Source organism: Psammomys obesus, unplaced genomic scaffold (assembly GCF_907164565.1).
Source record: "Psammomys obesus unplaced genomic scaffold, mPsaObe1.curated_primary_1811, whole genome shotgun sequence".
In the NCBI taxonomy this organism is placed as follows: domain Eukaryota; kingdom Metazoa; phylum Chordata; class Mammalia; order Rodentia; family Muridae; genus Psammomys; species Psammomys obesus.
In genome coordinates this window covers 8,426,755-8,453,280 of record NW_026592510.1, presented here as the reverse complement: position 1 = coordinate 8,453,280, position 26,526 = coordinate 8,426,755, and the positions used below count along the sequence as shown (strand labels likewise).

Genomic DNA, 26,526 nt, shown 5'->3' with positions numbered 1-26,526 from the left:
TGTGTGTGTGTGTGTGTGTGTGTGTGTGTGTGTGTGTGTGTGTGTGTATGCACTCATGCATGCACATGCCTGTTGTCTGTGGAGGGCAGAAGAGGGTGTTAGAGCCCTTGGAGCTGGAGTTACAGAGGATTGTGAACCGCTTGTGATGTAGGTGCTGGGAATCTAACTGGGTTTTCTGGAAAAGTCGTAAGTTCTCTTTATGGCTGGACCATCTCTAGTTCATGTTTGTTTATTTGATGCTACACATTTGTACTTCCCTGTTAGGTTTACAGCTGGAATTTTATGATTGTCCAATTGAAGTTCATAGTCTGGTACCTTGTACTGCGCTTTCTGTATGGCAGTGTACAATGTTTAGTCAGTTAATCACTTTAACAGAGTCATGGCTGTCAATAAGACTTCTTTGTATATGAGGGTATTTTTATTAATGTCACTTTACTGTTTTCTCTAATAGGCCAGTGTTCTGAAAAAGACTCTGGATGGGAATGGCTTGCCTTACAATGACAGAAATGGAGGCAACTTCCACATCTGCACATCAGAATGGTGATATTCCTGGAAATGCTAGTTCTGTGAAGCAGATGGATCCAGTCCTTCAGGTGTATCTGTACCATTCACTCGGGCAAGCTGAAGGAGACTATCTGAAGTTTCCTACCGGAGAGTATGTTGCAGAAGAAATTTGTGTGGCTGCTTCTAAAGCTTGTGGTAGGTATTAAAAAAATCACTGTTTTTCTTTATAGGTTATTATTTCAACTTTGTATTTTTGCATGCATAGCAGCGACAACAACATGAAAGTAGAATTTAAAGTGATTGCCATAGGGAGGTGTCAAAACAAACTGAAGCCTGTAAATGTTCACTGAGACCATACTAGGTGATTAAAAAATCTTGTCATCAGCAGCTGATGGACACAGATTCAGAGATCCACAGCCAAACAATAGCTGGAGCTTGGGGAGTCTTGTGGAAGAGTTGGGGGGAAGACTGAGGGCACCGGAGGGATAAGGACACCACAGGAAGACCTACAGAGTCAACTAACCTGGGCGCATGGGAGCTCACAAAGACAACCAACCAAAAGACAGCCATCCAAAGCACATGCATGGGCTGGGCCTAGGCCCCTACACATATGTAACAGATGGACAGCTTGGTCATCATATGGGTCCCCTGACAATTGGAGTGGGGGCTGCCTCTGACTCTTTTGCCTGCCTTTGGATCCCTTTGCCCTAGCTAGGCTGCCTTGTCTGTTCTCAGTGGGAGAGGATGCACTTAGTCCTGCTGTGACTTGTGCCAGAGTGGGTTGGTGCCCATGAGGAGAAGAGGAGGAGAAAATAGGAGATTGGGGATGTGAGGGTGGAACTGGGAGGAGAGGAGGAAGGGGGCTGCAATCAAGATATAAAGTGAATAAATAAATTAATGGAAAAATTAAGGAATAAAAAGAATTTTGTCATGGTATATCTCATAAGTCAGTCTTTTTTTTTTTTTTTTTTCCAAGTGATACAGGGTTTGCTATGTAGCCCAAACTGGTCTAGAACTGACTGTATAGCCCAGACTGGCTTTGAACTTGCTGTTATCTGTTGTCTTAGTCTCTCAAAATCTGAGGTTATAGATAGGAGCTATCATCTCCAGCTTCATGAATAAATCTTAAGACTATATCCTGAGCACAGTGTGGAAGTACACTGTTAGTATGTTGGAGTGTGTTTTTGGTTAAAATCCTTATTTACCTGTGTGTGTGTGTGTGTGTGTGTGTGTGTGTGTGTGTGTGTGTGTGTGGCCTGCATGCATGCCTCTCAAACACCTGTTTGCCTCGTGCCTGTGGAGTCCAGAAGAGGGCATGAGTTACAGATGGTTGTGAGTTGCCACCTGTGTCCTCATCAAGAGTGTTCAGTACTCTAAATTGCTGAGCCATCTCTCCAACTCCTGGGTAAATTTTTAATTAAATATTTTCCAGCTATAGAGAGCAGATCATTTATTTCTACTCCTGAAGTTCTCTATCAACACAATATATACATTTCTCTTATGTGAATGTCTGTGTCTGTGTGGTGTGTGTCTGTCTATGTGTGTCTGTGAATGTACTTTGAAATCATTTTTTTCTTGAAACCTTTTGATGAAGCAGTTGTCTTAGTGTTGTATTGCTGTGAAGAGACACCATGACTATGGCAACTCTCATGTTAAGGTTATTTTTATAAAATTGTGTTTGTTTCTCAGTCATTCTCTTAACCTGGCTATTTATTATATTATTTGTTTAATAAGCTTCACAGCAATACAACTGAGTAGTAATAACAACTTAACTCTCTAGCCTGGCTTTCTCCCAGCGTAAATCCCAGAGATACTTGCACTTGATGGCTTTTTTGCTCAGCTCTCTCTCCTGATGTCTTCTGGACTCTGCCTATGGCTGAATCTCTTACTTCCTCCTTTAACTCTTCCTCCCTGAGGGCAGGAAGTCCAATCCTAGTCTCTCCCTGCTCAGCGATTGGCTGTAAGTTGCTTTACTGGCATATCAAGGGACAATTGGGGAGCAATGTTTACAGAACATTGAGACAGGAGATTCTCAGGGCAAGGATTGCAACCATATATGAGGGGTATAGAAATAAGCATTTGAATTACACAGTAACCTTATGCCTACACTTATAAAATAAAGCATTTAATTGGAGCTTGCTTCAAGTTTCAGGGGTTTAGTCCATTGTCATTACGGTCTGGAGGAGTGCATGGTAGCACCTAGGCAGACCTGGTGCTGGAGAACTAGCCGAGAAGTAGATCTACACCCAGATCTGCAGGCAGTAGGAAGAGAAGGCTCTGGGCTGGGCATAGCCTTTTTGAAACCTCAAAGCCCACCCCGAGTGACACATTTCCTCCAACAAGGCCACACCTCCTGATCCTTTCAAACAGCACCACTCCCTGATGACCATGCAATCAAATCTATGAGCCTATAGGGGCCATTTTTATTCACACTACCACAACAATTTTACATTTTTATGGCCTATCTAAAACTGTATAATTCTTTCTGCAGAACTGATACATTTTAAAGGACCACTGAGATTATATAAGAAACATGGTATTTAAATTAAATCTGTTCTTTTAATAAAAAAAGACCAGTTGATATTTGACTTTTAAGTAATAGTATGATTACAGTGCTACAGGTAAATTAAATATCTAATAATATTCATGAAATGTTAACATTAATTTGTTTGTATGTACTAATGTTATATAACATTAACAGTAATTTAAATTTATTTAACAATCTAGATGAGGTTAGCTGATTAGTATAGGTCAGAAGAGCCATTAAATGTAGAGGACATCCCAGTCTTCACTGGGATTATAATAGCCTGGAGCTATTATAATCACGTCCAGCAAGCTGTCCAGTCCTCCATGTCCACTCCCCACAGCGTGACTGTTATAAGCAAACACATAGCCATCCTGGCTTTTTACCTAGGTTCTGGGAATTTGAGCCCAAGTCTTTGTGCTTTTGAAGCAAGTGCCCTTCAGCCCTGTGAGGAAGTTATGTTAGGAATTTCAAAATAGCTGTACCCCAACTTGTTTTTAAGTAGTTTAAAGTTTTTTTTTTGTTTTTGTTTTTTTTTTTAATTTTTAAAGAGCTGATGCTGCAGCTCAGCAGTAGAGCTCTAAGGCATATACATGGACATATATAAGATTGCACACTTAGCCTGTTTGGTATCACTGATAATTTATTATTTATCAGATTCAGGATATGAGTGAAAAGGCATAAGCACCTAAAATATGACCATCACTCTATTTTATCTACAGCATTTTAAAATTTAGAAACCAATGAATAAGGATCAAGTATGGAGCAAAATCCATTCTACTTCAGTAATCTTATAGCTATAGCTCTATTAAGTGAGAGGAGACTGGGGAGGGTAGAACAATGAGGAAGGAAAGTATGTAGCTATAAAAATAGATTGCATTAGCCATCTCAAGGACTAAATCTTTTGTTTCGGTCTTTGATAAACCTTTTTTCTTTCTTGATACAAGGTTAAATGTAAGTTAATAGGCTGTTTTGTACATTTCTTATATCTTGGTTTAGGGGGAGTAGCTTGCTTCCCTTTTTCATGTTTAACACCCACCATCTACCAAAAACTACCAATAAGGCTGTTTAAAAATAAGCGTATAGAGCTGGAGGGTTGGCTCGGAGGTTAAGAGCACTGGTTTTTCCTACGGAGATCCTAGCTTCCTAGCACCACAACCACCCGTAACTCCAGTTCCCAGGAATTCAGAGCCCTTTTCTGACCTCCAAGAGCACCAGGCACACCTACTGGGGCACGAACATACATGAAGGCAAAACACTCATGCACACACATTTTTTAAACATATATATGTTTTGTTTATATAAAGTATATATGTTATATATAAATATATATTTTAGCTAATATATAAGAATATATGCAAAACAGATATATGTATAGAACACACACACATATATACACATAGATATGTGTATATATGCTGTAAAAAGTCTTGTTTTACTTTGTTGAAATGATGTGTAGTTAAATGCTCATTGTCTAATGTCTTTGCCATACTGCTTGGATCACTGTGGCTTTGTAGTAAGGAGACTGAACCTAGTGCCTTGCATATGCTACTCTGGTGCTCCCAGCACTGAACTGTCTCTCTAGTCCTGTAGCAAGTTTTGTAAACACAGAGTAGGAGTTGCTAGACTTTATTGTAAAGTCTAAAGTCTATTATAAGATTATTTAGCAATTTTAGTTCCTTTGATTTTTTTTCCCATGAATTTTGTGATTAATTTGTCATTTCTACATAAAGGATAGCTGAGATTTCAGTAATGATTTTAAAATGTTACACTTTTATTTTACAAAATCTAATTATCTAATTTAATTTAATTTTCTACATAAATATATTTTAATAATTTTTTTTCCCTTCCTCAACTCTTCCCAGTTCTTCCCATTACCACTCAACTTCATAATCTTTCTCTCTGTGCTGGGATTTTGTCTAGTTTGAGCTTGTGCAGGTCTTGTGTTTGCGATCACGGTCTCTGAGTGTTCTTGCGTGCATCAGCCATGTAGTATCTGGAAAACATTGTTTTCCTTGGAAATATCTACTACTTCTAGCTCTTAAAATATTTCTACTGCCTCCTCCTCATAGATGCCTGAGCCTTGGGAGGAGGGGTGTGATAGAGACACCCATTTAGGGTGAGTACGCCACAGTCGCTCAGGTGTTGGTCATTAGCCGTTCTGTACTCAGTGACACTCCCAGAAATAAAAGCCGGTTAAGGTGTTACAGCTCCTGTGCAGCTCTTAGCTCTGCAAGTGCTGCTGCTCGTGTGTACTCGTAGGAAGTTGCTATCTCTTAGCCCTTGGCAGCAACTAGAGTTGTAGATCCCAGACAGGCCTAGATACTGGGATCCCTCAGCTCTTGACAATGGCCAGTATTGGAGCTTTTAGGCTTGGGCTATCTGGGATCCTTTTCTAAAGGGCTGACAGGTCTGGAGGCTTCCGGGATCACAGGCCTGCAGTTTCTCTCCTCTGCCTCTTTACAGAACATGTTTATTCTTGGGCCTCAGGCTCTTGTCCTTATTGTACCTCAGCTGTCTCCTTTGCCAGGCTTGTTCTCTTGAACTTTCTGCCTCTTCTTCAGCTGTCAAGCGTTTTGGTCCCTTGTTGATTTTTTTTTTTTTTTTCACAGCTGAATCCCTAACTACTAAGCTGTTACCACTGCTGCTGTTCTCTTACCTGCTACTTCTTCCTGTTACCAGCTCAAACACGGTATTCAAAGTAGGCACTAAAAGACCACTCAAGAGAAGTTTGTCGTTGGCTAATGTTAAAATGTGAGGGAAGCGGAAAAGGGTGATGGCTCTTGGCTGGCTCACTTGGGACAGCTGGGAGTGTTTGAACCAATCACAATAGGCCTTGCCTGTAAAGGAAGGTTTGTATTTTCACCAGTAACAGCACTGTCCCTTTAGGAGCAGTCACAGTATTCATTTGTCAGGCCACCAAGGGCAGCGTTTTGTTCCTGCCTGAGAGGGACTGCTTGCTTGATCACCTCCAGTTCTCAAAGTCTTACGATAGTAAAAGTCTAGTACAACCATTTGAAATATTGCTGGCTGAGACTGCTTCAGCCTTTACAACAGGCAGTTGTGTCGTTTTCTTAGGGAGTCTGTAGAGTGCCCAGAATGGCCAGTGTTGGCATGAGGGTAGTCCAGCTGGCTGTTTGTCTAGTTTTTTGTTAAAGGCAGCTGGGGCAGGAAGAGAAACGCTGCCAATTAGGGAGACAATTGCCCAGTTCTCTAGTATGTACTTATTTACAGGAAAATGAGCATGAGAGGGAGGGCTTATAGTAAGACCTCAAAGGCCGGATAATTACACAGTGAGTTTTACACTGTTATCACATCCTTAGTACCTCAGAAGTGGTGTGCCTCTCTCCTCTCCCCTTGAGTGTTTAATTCTAACATTTGTGAAATTTAAATTTTTCTTTTAATGTTCTACTTATTATATTGTAGCCAGAGAAGATACTGTGGATGATTATTAACCTTAAATATTTGTTGACATTGGTTTTGAGATGTATAAACCCGGAACACATTTTACATTCACTTAAAGATAAGTGTTCTGCTCTGTGGGGAAAAGATTTTTATGTGTCCGTTATATCTAGTTGATTTGTAGTGTTGTTTAAATTTTTGCCTTTATTGTTCTTTGCAGTTTTCATGCCCATTATTGAGAATAGTGTGTTGAATTTTCCAGTTATCATCGCTAAGTCTATTTTCCCCTTTACTTCTAAGTTTTTGGTTCAAAAGCATATTGATAATTGTTCTGTCTTTTGGTGTTCTATCTTTTTTAATGATAATATTTTTGTCTTTGTTAATTTTTCACTTTATATCTTATTTTCTGATATTAGTATACCATGCTAGCTTCCTTTTGGTTATTTTTTGTATGAACTTTTCCCATCTTTCTCCTCTTCTCAACCTATTTACATTTTTAGATTTCAAATGAGTCTCTTATGGACATCATATAGTTAAGCCATATATTTTTATTCATTTAAGGAATCTCTGCCTTTAATGGGATAGTTGTATGAATTTGCAATTGAAATAATGATAGGGAGTATTAACTTTTACTATTTTATTCTTTTCTACATGATTTATTTTTTCTCTATTGCCTTTTTTGTGCTTAATTCTTTTGTTGATATGTGTCTTAGGGTTTCATCGCTATAAAGACACACCATGACCACATCAATTCTTATAAAGGAAGACATTTAGTTGGGGCTGGATGACAGTTTCAGAGGTTTAGTTCATTATCATCATGGTGGGAAGCATGGCACCATGTGGGCAGACATGGTGCTGGAGGAGCCGAGAGTTCTACATCTAGATTCAAAGGCAGCAGGAGATTGCGTCATTGGGAGTGGTTTGAACAAGGATGAGACCTCAAAGCCTGCCTCCACAGTGACACACTTCCTCCAACAAGGCCATACTCTTAAGAGTGCCACTAGCTGTGGGCCAAGCATTCAAACACATGAGTCCATAGGGACTATTCCTATTCAGACCACCACAGGATATCATTCTGAATCTCACTTTTGACATATGTTTGGGTTTTCTGAAGTTATACTAAAGATTAGAGTTAATCTTTTAAACTTATAAATCTATTTGAATTAGTGTAACTTTAGCTTCACTAGTACATGAAAGCCATGCTTATATATAGCTGTGTTCACTAGTACACGAAAGCCATGCTTATATATAGCTCTGCTCCTCCATCTTGTTTTTTACTGAACATATGTCTCTATACATTATATACCCACCAACAGAATTATTGCCGTGTTGATTTGTCTTAAAGTCAGATGGGGTGAAAAAGAAAACAAACAACAATAGAAAGGTGTGGGAGGGATGGCTCCCCGTGTAAAGCACTGGCTATAAACGTGTGAGGACCAGAAATTATACAACCAGAGCTCATGTTTAATGTGTATGTGTAAGTTCATGCGGACATGTGTGTGCACCAGGAGTGTGCTTGGTGTCCTTCAAGGCCGCAGGAGGATGTGAGATCCCCTAGACCTGGAGTTGTAGTGGTTGTAAGCCCCTGGTACAGGTCTTCCCCAGGAGCAGGAGGTGTGTCTAGCCCCAGGTGATCAGCTCTTTTTTAAAAATGTTTTGTATGCGTTTGAAAACTGTGTGTTCTGCACTTGGCAGGTATATTATTCTCAAATAGTTTAGAATTTATATGTATATATAAACAATTTGACCAGGCTCTGAGAGATTTTGAAATGTGCTGCTTATTTTCATTCTGACAGGTTTTGCTTCATATAATTTAAATAAATCTTATTAGTTGCATATAAGTTTCATTTATCATCCTTCAGTTTTTCTGTTGACTTGAACCCTACTCCCATTTTTTAGACAATGTTTTTCTTAAAGTTTAGTGTATTGACTTACCACATTTCTTTTCATTTTAGTTTGGATAGTATGTAATATTTCCTTCTTTTCAAATTCCAATATGTGTCCTTATATTTAAAGTTTATCTTTTATAAGTAACACAAAATCTTAAAATCCAGAGTAATAGACTGTTATGGTTTTAATTACATTTCATATAATTGCTAATATACTATCTTGTTATTTGTTCCTCCTGTTTTTAATTTGTTTCCTTTTTTCCTGTTTTGAACAAGAATTTTCATTTATTTGATCTTGTGTATCAGATATTTTGATAAAGTGTTTGTAAACTTCATTTGATTGTTACTCTAAGGAACATTTTGGCTTATTGACAATCTTATACTAGTAAAAATTTTCCAGCCAACTCAAGAACATTGTAGTAGCTTCACTCCATTCTTTTTCATTCTGTATTATTGGCAGACTTTACTGCTCTATACACTCTAAACAATACAAGGTACTTATATTATTGTAATATATATAATATTATATATAATATTATATATATTATAAATAGTTCCCCAGTCCTCCAGGTCTGTGCATTGCCATGACAAAACACCACAGCCAAGGCAACTTACCAAAAAAAGCATTTACTTTGGAGCTCACAGTTCCAGATGGTTAGAGTACATGGCCATCATGGCAGCAGGCAGGCAGGCATGGTGCTGGAGCTTTAGCTGAGAGCTTGCTGATGCACAAGGAGGCCCAGAGAGCTGACAACAGGGCCACACCTCAAAGCATTCAAGTAGATGAACTCATAAAAGCCATTCATATTCATACCACTGCACTCAGCTTCTGTGGTTTTACTGGAAAACTATCTGCTGAGTTTTAAATTTTGCCTTTGAATGTAGCATGCTTGATTTCCTGGCTTGCTCTTCCCTCACCACTTGAAAATATTCATTCTGTTGTTCATCTTCAGGTATTTAACTCTTGTGCACCTATTGGTTGTTTTTATTTTCTTTTCCTCTGGGTCTATTTAATTTGTAAGTTAATGTCCCTCTTTTAGCTTTGGGAAATTCTTGCCCATAATATCTTAAATTAAAGGTAAATTTGTTCCATTTCTTGGGTCTGACCTGCCTTATATATATGCAGTTGAGTTTTTCCCATTCTGTCACTCTTGTACCTAGTTTGCATATCTAATATGCATGTAAAATTTGTCTTTATGCCCGTTGTTTCTCTGTGCTCTTAAATCTACCTATTGGTGGGGATGTCAGCATCACTTTGGAGCTTATTAGAAATACAGAATCTAAGGCTTCTTTTCAAAACCCACTGAGAAATAATCTGTAGTTTAACACATCTTTCAAGTTATTTTTACATACATTAAGGTTAGACTTAGTTAGGAAAAACAACAACTAGAAAACTTTTGATTTTGGATCTTATAAACCCCACTTAAGGTATGTGTCTGGAATCTTTACAGTGGATCTTACATACCTAGGATTTGCTAAGTACTTTAATAATAATATTATTGCTTTTATTCTTCCCATGAGTCAGTTTTCATGTCCTAATTGTACCAATGTTGAAACAAAAAGGCCTAGAGAGATTCTCACATATATACCTCTTTAGCACATAGCTGAGCTCAGACTTAATTCATATCTGACTATGCTCACATTGAGTACTTATGTCACCTTTTCCCAATCTGAAACCCTTATTTTTTTCATTGTTTGTTTTGGAGACAGGCCCTCTTTATGTATTCCTGGAACTCACAGAGATCAGCCTACCTCTGTCTCCCAAAAGCTGGAATTAAAGGTATATGTCTGGCTCAAAAATGCAGCTATTTTGAGGAGAAAGCATACTATTAAAAATTATGCTAGGACATTAGACATAAACCAGAATTTACTTGGTCCAACTAGGCTATATGCCTATGGTATCTGCAATTGCTATGTTACATAATTTGTTTTTCTCTGAATATGTTTGTGCTCCAGAAGCATATAAAGGCGATAAACACACACTTCCATGTTTGCTCACATTATGGCTTCTGCCTGGAGTAACATAGCTAAAGCCAGAGTTGCCTTCAGCTTAGGGATCATGTTTCAGAAAGCTTTCTTGAGTTTTTACTCTACTTGCCCCTTGATAACTTTAATCTCTCTTCTGTGCTTTGTTTCATGTGTTCTTCATTATAGCCACACTTGTTGGGTTTTTCCATGTCACTTTTGTTGTTTGGAGAAAGCATCATGAAATTGCTCAGAAGACCTGAGGTTTCTGTGTAGGCAATAGGTTTGCAGTCTTCATGTCTCAGGCTCCAGAGCAGCCAGCTGGGTGTATAGGATTTTACAGCCTCTCGCTGTGTACCTATTGTCAGTGTTGATGGAATGACGGTTACTGTTTCTTTGGAATGAGGAACTGAATCATCTGAAAAAAGCTTGGGGGGGACACACTGAAGTTATTTTGATAAAACGTAAAAGAATTTAGATTTGGCATATGAGAAAAAGAGTCTTAAATTAAGTATATTGGCACATTCCTATAATCTTAGCACCAAAGAAATTGAAGTAAGAAGGTACTAAGTTCAAGGCCAGCCTAGGCTATATAACAAGACCCTGCTTCAAAAAAAAAAAAAAAAAATATTGGAATTAGGAAGATGGTTCGTTGTGTAAAGTGCTTGCTGGAAAGTTTGAGGCTCCCAGTTCAGTTGTGTAGATGATGTAAAAGTTGGACACGGAAATGTGTTCCTGTCACTCCAGCTGGGTCGGGCAGAAACAGGCAGACCCCAGAGGTTTGCTGGTCAGCCAGTCCAGCCAAAATGGTGAGCTTCAGGTTCAGTGAGAAGCACTGCATGAAGCCAGTGGAGAGGATCAGATGTCTAAGTCAACTTCTGGCCTCCAAACACATCCATGCACAGGCAAGCACCCCCTCTCCCCACAAACATACATGTAAAAGCACACCCACACCACAAACACATGATCTTAATGATTAGTGAGTATGAGTTAGCTTTTTGCATTTTGTGTAAGTGCCTTGTTTGAAAAATCATGGCATTGTTTTATTCCTCAAGAACTCATGAGGTGAGAACAGTCATTAAAATTATATTTGGATGTTTACATTTAAAACAAATGCTAGTTTTAAGATAGATTCTCTTTTCAGTGTTTTTCTGTGTGAACATCAAGTGTCTTATGCCTCTTCTTGGACAATTTCATCTCTCACTAGGCCTAACGTATCTAGAACATTAAGTTTACAAAGCATGGCTGGCGGGTAAGGAAGCATGTGCTTTCTGTTCTGAGAGGAAGGAATTCAGAGACGTGCGTTGTGATGCTGTCTGCCTGGCTCAGAGCAGTAGTTCTCAGCCTGTGGCTCAAGACCCCTTTGGGGGTTGCACATCATATGTTTGCATTATAATTCAGAACAGTAGAAAAATTAGTTATAAAGCAGCAACAAAATAATTTTGTGGTTGGGGGTCACCACAGCAAGAGGAACTGTTAAAGGTCCCAGAATAAGGAAGGTTGCGAACCACTGCTCTAGAGAATGATAACTTGAATTCCCAACTTTAAAACGCTTTCTCAATCTAAAATTAACAGTTTGGGTAGCATAACTTGTTCCCTTATGCCTTTGTTTGCTTTTTGTTTATATCATTTATTATTTGCTGTAGCTTGAAGGTCATCTACAGAGTGAATCCTTCCCCTCATCGTGGCCTTGAGTTTTTTTGTAATCCCCTCACTTTGGTTCTTTTTCCATTTTCACACAGGATTTTCCATATAACGAATCCCCCTTTGTTTTTGTTTTAAAGATAGGGTCTTGCCGTCTAGCCCTGCCTGTCCGGGAACTTGGTCTGTAGACTAGGCTGGCCTTGTTCTTCAGGGTCTGCCTGCCTTTACTTCCCTAGTGCTAGGATTTAGAGGCGTGAACTGTAGTTGTTATGATTTTGTTATAAATACAAACTGGTGTAGCTTTTGAGAAAGCAGTACCTGGTTTGAGGAACTTATGTCTATAAAATGTCTAGAAATACAAACTGGTGTATTTGTAAAAGGAACTTTTATTCTCCTGTTTCAATTGTTGTCCGGGGCTTACTGCCTCTGTCTGTTAGCTTCGAACCTCTGTAAAATCCAACCTCGGCCTAGAATGTTTTAAGCGTTTGGACTTACTGCTTAAGCAACAGAACCAAAAAAATCTGGGCCCAGGGGTCTTTTCTGAGACTGATACTCCAACCAAGGACCATGCATGGAGATAACCTAGAACACCTGTACATATATAGCCCACGGCAGCTCAGTGTCCAAATGGGTGTCCTAGTAAGGTGAACAGGGACTGTCTCTGACATGAACTGATTGGCCAGCTCTTTGATCACCTCGGAAGACAATGCTGCCAGTCCTGATGAGACTTGATAGGCTAGGGTTAGATGGAAGGGGAGGAGGACCTCCTCTATCAGTGGGCTGGGGGAGAGGCATAGGAGAAGAAGAAGATTGAGATGGGATGAGGGAGGGTGCTACAGCTGGGATACAAAGTGAATACATTGTAATAAGTAAATAATTATATGAAATATAAAAAAAATAAGCTCACCCTTGTTCAACTGAGCTCTAAGGTGGCTGGTTCAACTCAGCTGTTCTGGCTCCAAACTCCTCTCCTAGCCAACTTAACTCCGTTTGGCTTTTCTCTTAGCCCTGAATTGCTCTGCTCGGCCTCAAACTAACTCCAGCAATCTGCTCTAATCTCCTGGCTCTTTCTCATTCTCTGGCTCGTGTCTTCACCTGTGTCTAGCTTGTTTTGCCTGCATGTATGTATATGATGTGCATGCCTGGTGCTCAGTGAGTCAGGAGAGGGCATTTGATCCCCTGGAACTTGAGTTATGGATGGTTGTATGCTGCTGTAGGTGCTAGAAACTGAACCCAGGTCCTCAACAATAGCAACAAGCTCTCTTAACTGCTGAGCCATCTCTCCAGCACTTGTTAAACCCTTAAATATTTCATTTATTTTTATTTAATGTGTCTTCTTTTTAATTGTGTGTGTGTGTTGCCCAATGTTAGTGCTGGCCACTATCTTGGGTCTTTTGCAAGCACAGTATGCACTCTTAACTGATGAGCTAGCTCTCTAGTTCTTCATCCTTTGTGGGCATCTTAACATAGCTGCCCCGTAGTGTTTCTTATTTTTCTGGTACTTAAAGTTGGACCTAAGATCTCACACATCTACCACTGAGCTCTGTTCCTACTTTGTAAAGTATTTGAGAAGGGATGCTGGTGTGGTGGGATACGCTGTAATCCCTCAAATTGGCAGTGCAGGCCAGAGCATGAGGTCAGCTTCAGCTGCATACAGAGTTTGAGGTCAGCTTGGACAACATAAGATCCTGTTGCAAAAAGGAAAAAAAGGGCAGAAAAAATATTTGGGACCAGTGAGATAGCTTAGTTGGTTTTTACATTTTAAACTTAATAGTGTAACAGCTAATTATTAGCATAGTGTGTAAAACTTTCCATTTTAATGTGAAAATGTTTCATTCTTTAAAAAGTATTCTTTTAAAAGTGGCTTATTATCTCAGTGATTTCATAATCACTCTCAATTAACATATACACATGCTCACTTGTGCATACTCACCCAATTAATTTTTTCCCAGGGTTGAGAGGAACTTGGAAACTCTTTGGAAGACAGTTAAAAGTTGGATAAAATGTATTTTTCATCCCCATGCAAGAATACCAGCAGTCTTATTTTTAAAACTATAGAGCTCTTTGATTAAAAACTTGGTTTTGAGCTGCTACCGAAGTTTCTGCTGACTGTAAGAGCTGCCACTCTGACCGGTCATGTGTTGTGTAAATGTCCTGCTGGCCATCTGCAGTCAGCCCCTTATTGCTTCACTTCTGGGTATCAAGTCATGGCAGATTATGCACGTTATGTAAATGCTCTGCTAGCTACCTACAATCAGTCCCTCTTGTGCTTTGTTTCTAGGTATTACACCTGTGTATCATAATATGTTTGCATTGATGAGTGAGACAGAAAGGATCTGGTATCCACCCAACCATGTCTTCCATGCAGATGAGACAACCCGGCATAACGTCCTCTACAGAATAAGGTACTTTTTGACACCAAGTGACTTGTGTATAAATGAAAGGCAAAGGGAGAGACATTGTTGTCTCTGTAATGTGGTAACTATCATGTTTTCTTCTGCTGGGATGCCATTTCATGACTTTTGGTTACAATTAAGGATTAAAATAATAATAATAAAAAAGATGAAAATGGCTTATGTAAAACCCTTAGTGTCTGGAATATTGCCAGTTCCCAGAAAATGTGATTCATGTGCCGTAAGATGCTCTCTTTAATACTTTTCTTTACAAATACGTTTTTAAAGTCGAAATTATTTTGTTTGTAAGTTAATTTATTTAGTAATTTATGGCAGTATGCAAAATCTATTAATATTCACAAATAAAAACCGAGAATTTTTTCTGTATAAAAGATTAGCAAAGAAATAATTTCAGTCTTACAAACAGCTGTAATTCTCCAAGCACTTATACGTTATTTAATTTTCTTATGACTTATTGAAATATTAAGAATTCCTGTAAAATAAAAAGAATCTGATGTTGTGACATATTACTCATACTTACTCATAGTCTTGCAGCTTTGGAAAAGCATCATAGTTCAAACTCCGACCTAGTCTGCCTCATAACCTGCCTTTTAACCACCTTGCACAGACCTCATTAAAGTGACAATATGTGTAGTATTCATGTTCATCATTTGATGGTCTTATTTATTTATTTTTATTTGTTGAGACAGGAACTCATGAATCCCAGACTTTCTCTGGACTGACTGTCTAACCAAGGATGACATTAAACTTCTGGTCTTCCTGCCTCTAACTCCCAGTGGCTCTGAGATGACAGACACCGGCCACCACACCCAGTTTGGTTTTGCTGGAAATCAAACCCAGGGTGTCACACATGCTAGGCAATGTTACTCGATGAATTCTTAATACTTTTTCATATTTCATTACTTACTTTCTTCTCCTTACTCTGTGTTAAATGTGTAGATGCATGCATTTTAGTTTTCTGTTTTCAAGGTAAAATTCTTATTGAGCTTAAACATCATTTTTATGTAAATTATGATGCTTAAACTCAATAAAAATCGAGTTAAAGGAACTTAAAGGAGGAATCTAGAGTCAGGAACTGATACAGAGGCCATGGAGAAACCCTGCTTACTGGCTTACATCCCCATGACTTGCTCAGATACCTTTTCAATACAACCTAGGTTCACCTGCCCAAGAGTGGTACCACCCACAGTGGGCTGGGCCCTTCCTCATGGATCACTAATTGAAATTATTTGACTACAGACCAATCTTATGGAGGCAATTCCTTCACTGACATTTTCTTTCCCATATAATTTTAGCTTCGTTAAGTTGACACAAAGCCTAACTAGCACAATGGGTAAATTTGAAAAATATGAGGAGTGAGAAGATAATAGAACTGTCCTTAAGTATCCATGGTTTACTGAGCCTCCTTGGATCAAAATTTCATTATGTTCAAGGCCAAGGACTTGAGTAAAGGGTTGGCATGCAAATAGCTAATAGGCATTTGAAAAGATATTCAATGTTATGAGTCCTGTGAGGAGTGTAAATCAGATGCATGATAGGTTAACAACCAGTCCACTAAGATGGCAAGAGTAAGAAGGCAGAGAGTAAGAAATGATGGAAATTATTTGTACCAGTTAGCTCACACATTGTCAGAGAGAAAAGGTACTGGTTCTGGCACTGTGGAGAAACGCTGGCCATTCCCCCAAAGTAAAGACAGTGTTACTCACATGCATCCACAAAAACACTGTTTGCAGAATGTTATTCAAGTTAGCATAAAACAAACAACTCAAATGGTTTTCAAGTGATGCTGGATAAACAAGATGGTACATCTTACAACCCAGTGTTGCTTCATTAGAAGAAAGGAATAATGTAGAATAACGTAGAAGAATAATCAAAAATGTTATGCTAAGGAAATGAAGTTGGGTAAAAAGACAATAAATCAGAGCCGTTATTTCGCTTATGAAATGAGTAGAACTGAATTTGTAAAGGCAGTAGCTTGTAGTGAGGGGTTAACAGGCTGGCTTACTTGGGTGTGATTGCTAATGGCTGTGGAGAAAGAATAAAATGTAAAATTAAATTGTAAGGCTACAACATTGGTAACACACTGAATACTACAAGTCACTAACCACTTTAATGTGCCAGCTTTATGTAGCTGTATGATGTCTCAAAGATTTTGCCTTCGAATGTGAATGTACTTAATTTTTCTTAAGATAAATTTTAAGATAAATTTCTTAAGATAAATTAAGATAAATTTTAATGTTCATTTTTGTAAAAGAAGAAGAAATTATTTATTTGTACAGTAGATGCATTTTCAGGTACCTCCATTAATGTTACTGGACTTAAGATTTTTGCTGGCTTTTATATCTATATTTCTCTGGTTTCCTTTGATTGCTTTCTTTTTATATGCTATTATGTATTGCACCAGAGTGGGCTGTATGTTGCTTTTACAGTTACTTGTGTTTCATTTGCTGCTGCTGTCGTTTGATGCTTTGCTTATTTGTCTGTTTAGGGAGAGAAAGCTGTATTCTGGGTAGCCTGGATAATCCTAACCGCGTATCTTGCCGCAGCTTCCTGGGTTTTGGGACTGCAGATGTGCTCCACTCTGCTTTCCTGTGCTTCTCGTACTTTCTGCTTACACTGTTATCATGTTATTATACATAAATCCTTTTCTTCACAACCTGTGTTCAGCTCTGCTATTTGTGTGTTCTAGCAAAGCATTACTAACTTTTAGTGTGTTGAGGGGGTTTGAATGACTTTGGTTTGTGCCTGAACTTTGGAGGCTGACAGAATGTTTTAACTGTCTTTCAGGTTTTACTTTCCTCACTGGTATTGCAGTGGCAGCAACAGAACCTATAGATTCGGAGTGTCTCGTGGGGCTGAAGCTCCTCTTCTGGATGACTCTGTCATGTCTTACCTTTTTGCTCAGGTAGAATTATACTAATCTTTTTTGTATGTGCATTAAACGAGCATTTTTCCTATGTAGTATATATCTTAAGTAGGGTCAGTAAGCTTCACGTGGGAAGATTGCAGTTCTAACTTATGCACCAGGTGCAGAGAGAGGAAGAGATAGTCTATTCGATAATACTTTTTGATCTTACGATTTGCAGCTGTGTTTTTATAATGATTCCTTGAATTGACCCTTTTGAAATCACTTTCTTTTTCTTTTATGATTTAGGTTATTTTAAGGATTTTGAAAAAAGTAGAATAAATTTAATAACACAGTTCATGTCGCCAGTAGGTGCTAAACTTCTTTAGAGGTTTTGAAAGCTAAATTTTGGATAATTTCAGGCTTAAATGATAGGCAGAATGGAACAAAGGAAGTAACATAAAAAGTGAGCTGTGTGAGCTAGCAGAGTGCTCACGGACAGCTGGCACGCGTCGACACCTTGAGTGTCCACGTACTCCTAGGACACACTTTTGTAGTGCTGTTTTTCCTAATGCATTCTTCTCTGTTATCCTGAATTCCACAGTAATTGAAATATTTTCTTACCAAATTATTTTATTTTCATGGGCTGCTAGAATAGCATGAACAGAAATTAGAAGAGAGCAAAGGTAATGAGTTCCCTTGGGTATCTATCCTAGTATGTCAGGTTAAGACCTCTGATCAGACTTGTTAGCACAAGGGAAGAGCAGCCCAGAGCTTCACAGCTCACATTTTCAAAACAAAAAATTGAAAAATAATTCCCTTGGGGGATGTGGAACCATCCAGTTTTTTCATTATGGTAAAATGTACATGATAAAAAATTAAGAGTGTACCATTTTTAAATGTATAGCTGTTTATTAAGCATATTCACGTGACCTCACAAACATAACTGCCATCCATCTCTAGATTAGTGTTCATCTTCATACCCTTAAACAGAACAGACTTAGAGTGTCATCTAGTTCTTGTATCAGGTCCTTATTATCATCTATCTGAGCCACATATTCTGAGCACAGTTGCTTCTCTCTTAAGCACATCTACTGTTCTAACTATCCCAGCAGGAAAGAGACATGGCAAGACAAACTTGTTGTAAAAAGAAACAAACAAAAGTGAAACAAAACAAAGCAAAACAAAAACTTCTCCTGTGTCATTATCAGTATCAAGTCATTGGAAGATTCCTTCAAGTCTGGTCCAGGCAGACTACTAGTTTCTATCTCTGAGGGCGCCCTGTACTTTCCTTTTGGCTCATTCCTTCTGTTTTTTGCCATGGTTTGTTTCCGTCAACAATGTCTTTGGTATTTAAAAAAAAAAAAAAATCACACACACACACAAAAATCACATGAAAGTTCAAATCTTCCATGAAACCTTTTCCTTATTCCAATCATGTACAATTTTAACTGTCTCTAGGTTCCGCAGCAGCTGCTGTATGGTATGTCATGTTATCTTACCTGGCATTGTAAGGATCTGTTTTTATGTTTAGCTTCCAAGAAAAATATGTTTCTTTGATGGATTGTGAACACATTCTGTGTTTATTTATATTCCACACAAACTCTAGTATCATACCTTCAGCATAAACTGAAATCAGTGTACATTTGATTAATTAATATTTATTTTAGTTTACACATTTTTATGTTTTTAAAATAAAACTTTAGGGTCAGTAAGTGAGGTTGCACCCCATTAACTCCAGTACTTGGGAGGCAGAGGCAGGTGTATCTCTATGAGTTTGAGGCCAGAGTTTGGTCTACAGAGCAAGTTTCAGGACATCCAGGGCTAAACAGACAACAAACAAACAACCACACACACAAACCTGAAATCTCACAGTGAATCCAATTTAAATCAGTTTCTGTTTGTACTTGAACATTCACTAATATTTTGTGGTGAAATGATTTTTCAAAAGAGGCAGAAGTTGATTTAATGATTTTTAAATGCATATATCTAGAAGTTATAGTATATAACATAATTAAATGTAGTAGTGAAGCCTGAGACATTTCCTTGTAAATTCATGTTTTTCAGTGGCGGCATGATTTTGTGCATGGATGGATAAAAGTACCTGTAACTCATGAAACTCAGGAAGAATGTCTTGGCATGGCAGTGTTAGACATGATGAGAATAGCTAAAGAAAAAGATCAGACTCCACTGGCTGTCTATAACTCCGTCAGGTAATTTCCTTTTGTAAAGACTTAAGACACTTTCATATAATTTACTTGTTTTCCCTGTGTTTGCCCACACATTTTGATATTATAGTAAAAATGGTGGGTTGTGGAGATGGCTCAGTGGGTAAAAAGTACTTACTGCATGACAGAGTCCTGAGTTCATATTCCTAGAAGCCAGATAAAAGCTGATATGAAAGCTTAGATCTGTAACTGCGGTGTTGGGTAGGTGAAGACAGATCCTGAGTGTTGCTGGCCACCGTTCCAGTCAACACAGTGAGACAGGTCCAGGTTCAGTAAGAGACCCTGTCTCCTGAAACAAGGTGGGGGCCAGCGAGATGGCTCAGCAGGTGAAGGTGCTCGCCTCTCCAGCCTCAAGACCCGAGTTTGATCCCTGAAGCCCACATCAAGGTGGAAGGAGAAAACTGAGTCCACAGAATTGTCTCTGACCTCCAGGCAAGTGCTATGGCAGTGGCCCCACATACCTACAATACTATTAGATAACATTTTAAAATGGGGTCTGGAGACATGGCTCAGCGGTTATGAACACTGGGTCCTTTCCCAGTGGACCCACGTTTGATTGCCCACATAGTCGCTCACAACCAATTTTAACCCTAGTTCAAGGCTCTCTGATGCTCCCTTCTGGCCTTTGTGGGCACTTCCTGCATGTACTGCACAGATATATGTGCAGGCAAAACACCAGAGTACGTAGACTCATAAAACATTTTAAATTAAAAATGAACTAGGTGGGAAGTGATAAAAACACCTTGCCTTCTGGCCTCCCCTTGAGGATGCATGGCAGGAAACCAGCACACCCAGGTGTGCCCTCTTGCCTGTACTGCGCACATTCGGAAATTAAAAAAGAATTGTGGGGGTGAACTGTGAAAATCGTGGGCATACACTGTGGAAAGGAGTCGAGTTTTTGTAGTACCGAATATCACAGGTGTTCATTATTTCATTTACTTGTTCTGAAAAAAAACTAGGTAAGTTCAGAAAAAATGGAAGAAATGCTTGAAGGGATAATATTCTGTGGCTAGTTCTTATATTGTGCAAATGATCTGAAGCAATATTTTTCAAATTATGGTTCATAATTTACACATATCAGATTTCTGTCTGGCATATAATCTGGAAGTTTTAGATTCTGAGTGTGAGGGGAAGCCCGCACAGTGAAGTTTATACAAGTGATCTGAACTCCGAGTTCTTGATACTTCCTGCATACGGCATTTTGAGAATCATCAACTCTTACAGAACAGCCCTAGTGGCTAAAAATGTCTACCTAAAAATCCACATACATGTATACATGTTATCATGTATTTCCATATTACATACTTAATAAAATATTACATACTTAATTAAGCCTGAGGATGTGAAGCGGTCACACTCCCTCCCAGTAAGTCCTTCTTGCTGGATGACCTCAGAGCAGTCCCATACCTAGTTTGTAGATCAGCTTTTTTGTTTTCTTCCTTGGTCTGTAGTATTCTTGCATTGTTTTTAGATGTCTTGTTAGGCATTGACACAGGAAGTAGGCTGTAAAAGTCTAATTTCAGGAACTTACTTAGAAATCTAAGTGATTAAATCTAAGGGAAAACAAAAAAATTCTACTTCCCACCGAGAGTGTGGTTGTTATTAAAACGGAAGGGAGAAGGCTCAGTGGGTTAGCATGAGTACCCTCCTGTGTAGAACCCAAGTTTGTATCCTAGCGTCTCCTGTCAAGATGACAACTCTTTGTAACTCCAGCTCCTGAGGATCTAACATGCTGTTCTGGACTTTTGGCAGTTGCACTCACATGGCATACAGACACACAAGCATATACAAATAAATAAATCTTAAAAAATATAAACAGAGGGCTGGAGACGTGGCTCGGTAATGAAGCTCTTGCAAAGGGCGCAGGTTTGAGTCCCAGCACTCAAATGGTGGTGCACAGCCATCCACAACCCCAGTTCCCGGGGATCCAACAGAGACATACATGGCACACACATGTGCATGCAGGCAAAACATGAACATCATGCAAAAATAAATATAAAATTTTAAATGCTTCAGGTACTCTTAGATACTAGCTTTACATATTAGTTATCTCTTCACTTACTCAGTATTATTATTGAACACTTGGCTATGTTCCAGGTAATAGTGGTACAAACTTGAAGGAAGACTACCTTAGAAGTTGTTGATAGAAACAGAAGAAATTGAAGGAAGCAGTTAAACAAAAGCTTTGAGCCACTGAAAATGAATGCTGTAACCATAAAGCTATTGCTAGACTTTTTTTTTTTTTTTCCTTGAGAGGATACCCCCTTTTTTGAGAACATGATCTTAACAAAGTTTGGCACATGTTCCTGATAAGATCGTGGTTTCTTGAGGTCATGCTATCTATGGTTTTCCTTCATGTATTAGGTAGTGTCCTAAACCCAATAAATAATAATTATTATTTGGTTTCTTGAGATAAGATCTTAAGATGGTTTTAAAGTCACTATGTAGACAAAAAAGACCTTACCCTTGTGGCCCTCCTACCCATACTTCCCCAGTGCTAGGACTTTAGGCATGTGTCACTGTGCCTAGTGGTATATAATTATTCTCTTGATTCTCTTCAACCCACTCACACAATGAGGCTATAAAGCTATCCACATTTTTATCACTTTTCAGTTTTTATTAGTGTTTATTAACTGTACAAAATAATGGGTTGCCTTTTCTTTTTTGAGTTAAATTTTTATTAACTACAGTTTATTCACTTTGTATCCCCCCTCTACCTCCCTCCCTCTTCCCCTCCCAATCCCACCCTCCCTCTTTCCCACCCATGTCCCTCTCCCAGTCCACTGAAAAGGGAGGTCCTCCTCCCCCTCCCTCTGATCGTAGTCTATCTGGTCTCATCAGGAGTGGCTGCATTGTCTTCTTCTGTGGCCTGGTAAGGCTGCTCCCCCTTCGGGGGCAGGGGTTCAAACAGCAGGCCAATCAGTTCATGTCAGAGACAGTCCCTGTCCCCATTACTATGGAGGCCACTTGGATACTGAACTGCCATAGGCTACCTCTCTGCAGCGGTTCCAGGCCATCTCCATGAGTGGTCCTTGGCTGGAGTATCAATTTCAGAAAAGACCCCTGTGCCTGGACTTTTAGGCTCTGTTGGGGTCCTTGTGGAGCTCCTGTCCTCTCGAAGTCTTACTATCTCCCACTTCTTTCATAAGATTCCCTGTATACTGCCCAAGGTTTGGCTATGAGGGACATCTGGGTTGTTTGTACATTCTGGTTATTATGAATAAAGCTGCTATGAACATGGTTGAGCAAATATTCTTGTTGTATACTTGACCATATTTTGGATATATGTCTAGGAGTGGTTATAGTTGGATCTTGAGGTAGCACTATTCCTAATTTTCTGAGAAAGCACCAGATTGGGCCCCGGGGTCTTTTCTGAGACTGATGCTCCAAACAAGGACATGCATGGAGATAACCTAGAACCCCTGCACAGAACATGACAGCTTAGTGTCCAAGTGGGTTTCCTAGTAAGGGGAACAGGGGCTGTCTATGACTTGAACTCAATGGCTAGCTCTTTGATCACCTCCCCCTGAGGTGGGGGCAGCCTTGCCAGGCCACAGAGGAAGACACTGCAGCCAGTCCTGATGAGACCTGATAGACTAGGGTCAGATAGAAGGGGAGGAGGACCTTCCCTATTAGTGGACTCGGGGAGGGCCAGAGGGGGAGAAGAAGGAGGGAGCTACAGCTGGGATACAAAGTGAATAAACTGTAATTAATAATAAACAAACAAACAAACAAATAAGAAAGGAAAGAAAAAGTGAGTGCTTGATGGATCCTATTGGAAACTGGTAATTAGGAACCTAGACCATAACCCAGTTGTCCTGTAAAATATCTTTTTCCAGCAAGTGTGGCTGCTTGACCTCACAACTTTGAGAGCTCCAAAAGGGGTCTTGTGTGAAGTGGGAAAAATTATAAGCGATGATACACTGCTAACACCAGTTCTAAAAAGTACAAGAAAAGTCTGAATTTAAAAATCTTGGCTCATGTTCATGGTATATCTATAATATGCCCCATCAAGGCCAATTTCAAGATAGCAACATGATGCACTGAATGCGGAATGAGGAGCTGGCCACTCTTCACCACTCCCATTTGATAAGTGTAAGCATCCTCAAAGGCACAGACAGTGGTAAACCCATGTAGCAGTTTAAGAATAATTGTTAAGAGTTTTTAGTGTTTATTGCCTACGTCTTTAATACAACATTTAATTATAAAATTACATAACTGGGAATTTTAATGACTATTTAAATTAAGTCAATTAAGAATCCTTTAAAATAATGGGCAGTCCTCCTAAGACAGCCCTAGAATTTCACTGGCCCAGGGTCTTGTAGGTGATATTATGAAGTGGCACTCACAATATTCGGAGAACAGAGGGTGGAACTCCTAACTCCTCTCTAGGACAAATACCAGAAACTTTCCTGGAGTAAGTAAGAGCTAGCCAGTTAGGAATAAAGACTAGGAATAAAGACTAGCTTGGCAAGGCGTAGGGATTTTATTTAGCTGTACTTTAGAAACAAAGCTATCTTCTCAAGGGCATTGTACATAGAAATGAAAATATGGAAGAATCACAGCATTTCCAAAAGGAATTGTTTTGATTAGAAAGAAATTATTAGGAATTATTGAAGGTAAGCTCACAAAATAATGCAGACATTAAAGTATGTTCATATAACAAGCAATGTCTAACCAAATATGGCTGTTGCCAGAATTCAGATAAAATTTGGAGTATAGCATTATAGGAAATGTTTGTAGCACAGAGCAATAAGTGTCAAAACTTATAAATCATCTCAGGCATCTAAAAACCTTTAGAGACTCCATTAGTATCTAGACTGAGCACTCATTTCACTAGGGGAAGAAAATTAATATGGCATATTCTAAACTCTGTTGTCACTCAGAGTGTTTCAAATAATACACATTTTCACATTTATTATATATCTGATATTTATCAGATATATATCAGATGGTGGTTATGTCAAACATGCTTATTGTAAAGAAACGTAGGAACTAATCTCCCAATTTTGTTTTGCTTTATTTTCCATGTCCTCGGTATTCCTAGCTACAAGACATTCTTACCCAAGTGTGTTCGAGCAAAGATCCAAGACTATCATATTTTAACACGGAAGCGAATAAGGTACAGATTTCGCAGATTCATTCAGCAGTTCAGCCAATGTAAAGCCACTGCTAGAAACCTGAAACTTAAGTATCTTATAAACCTGGAAACCCTGCAGTCTGCCTTCTACACAGAGCAATTTGAAGTAAAAGAATCTGCAAGAGGTTCTTCAGGTGAGGAGATTTTTGCAACCATTATAATAACTGGAAACGGTGGAATTCAGTGGTCAAGAGGGAGACATAAGGAAAGTGAGACTCTGACAGAACAGGTAATCCTTAATGATACATTCTTGTTCTTTGTTATATTAAGTAGAATGCCATAAAAGCAAAATAATTTGTTATTTCAATATATTCTTTACTTTCTCCACTAAGAAATTTTATTTGTGTAAAGCCATCAAAGTTGTAACTATAGTTTGTATCACAATTTTATTAAATGTTTTAATTTTTGTGACAAAATAATTAGTAATGACGTTCTTAGAGTTCCATAAAGGATTGCACTCTCTTTGTGGTTTTAAGTTAACTTTGTTACCTTTATCCTTTCACTATTATTGAAATTGAAGTATAATCATAAAGCTAATTAAATGAAAAACTTTAATTGAGTTTGATAATATAATTAAGTTTATTATACTTGCATTGCAACATTTAAATTTGTTCACATGTATCACTCATAAATGGTTTGAGAGATTTAATGTTATCATATTCTTTTACCACAGTTGATAATTCTTCAGTTTTCTGACTATTGTTCTTTTTAATATTAATTGGGTTAAGTTCTAAAAAAAATGTTCTCAATGTTTGACTTGTTTTAAGTCAAAACAAGATACTTAAACGTAGTCTTAGGAATCATATTTAAGCGAAGTAATTAATCTAATGCCTACACATTATTATTAGTATCCATTTAAAGAATTTTAAGTGACTATCATCACCTTCTCAAGCCTTGTTTGAAATGGCACTGTAACTTTCTAAATGCTCTTGATTACAGGATTTACAGTTATATTGTGATTTTCCTGATATCATTGATGTCAGTATTAAACAAGCAAACCAGGAATGCTCAAATGAAAGTAGAATTGTAACTGTCCATAAGCAAGATGGTAAAATTTTGGTAAGTTTGTATTATGCATTAGTAATGGTTACACTTTAGAATTTTCGAAGTACTTTAAAGTCTTAGTACTAAAGTTACTTAGGTATTTTGGTTATAGTTATAAGTATGCTCTAAAAAAATACTACGAGAGCAAATGTTTTTTTGAATGCAGACTTTTGTCTCACTGTGAACACTGTCTTTTTACAGATATTTATGCGTACTACATTTTCACTCATTTTTATAATTAAAAGCCCAGTCACTCCTACTCTCTTTTGCTAAGTCTGAGTTGTACTTAATTCCTTCTTGTTTAGACTTTAAGCAGTATGTGGGATTGGATGAAAGGTGGGCAGGCAGGAGGAGACACATTATCCTATGTTATAGGATAATATTAATTATCCTAGATTAATATTAATATATTAGTATAGCCTATCTTAACACTAATAATATATTAGTATGTTCTATATTAATAATATAATAGTAGTAGCCTTGGAATCATCATTATTTTCTTATGTTGAATCCATTGGTGTTCTGAATCCTATATTTGTCTTGTTTTTCTATTTGTATCAACTGTTGTACCTGTTGGTAGTCTCCTGGAGATCATGGCAATTTAGAAATTAATTTGGAATTTTTGTTTTTACTTACTTTTGTTTTTGTGTTTTATGAGGCAAGGTCTCACTATGTAGCTTTGATTATCCTGGAACTCTTTCTGTAAATGAAGCTGGCCTCAAATTCACAGAGATGTGCCTGCCTCTGCCTCTACCTCCTGAGTGCTGAGATTAAAGGCATGTGCCATTGTGCCTAGTTTAGGAGGTATTTTTATCATTTTGGATTTCCTTACCCAAGAACATAGTTTATTTTCTGTGTATTTAGGTACTATGTTACATTGTGCAAGAATATTTTAAAACTTCTAAAGATCATTTTCATTTTTTTTTT

At 38.3% G+C, this 26,526-nt stretch overlaps 1 protein-coding gene across 1 annotated transcript in view; it reads left to right on the top strand.

Annotated features, from left to right (window-relative positions):
- Positions 1–26,526, top strand: part of Jak2 (Janus kinase 2) — a 64,080-nt gene that overhangs the window by 9,303 nt on the left and 28,251 nt on the right. The window contains exons 3-8 of the mRNA XM_055613862.1: positions 452–699; positions 14,210–14,333; positions 17,130–17,247; positions 19,255–19,400; positions 24,463–24,784; positions 25,495–25,614. Of these exons, the coding sequence (XP_055469837.1) occupies positions 477–699; positions 14,210–14,333; positions 17,130–17,247; positions 19,255–19,400; positions 24,463–24,784; positions 25,495–25,614 (1,053 nt within the window). The 5' untranslated portion in view covers positions 452–476. The remainder of the gene's footprint in view (positions 1–451; positions 700–14,209; positions 14,334–17,129; positions 17,248–19,254; positions 19,401–24,462; positions 24,785–25,494; positions 25,615–26,526) is intronic.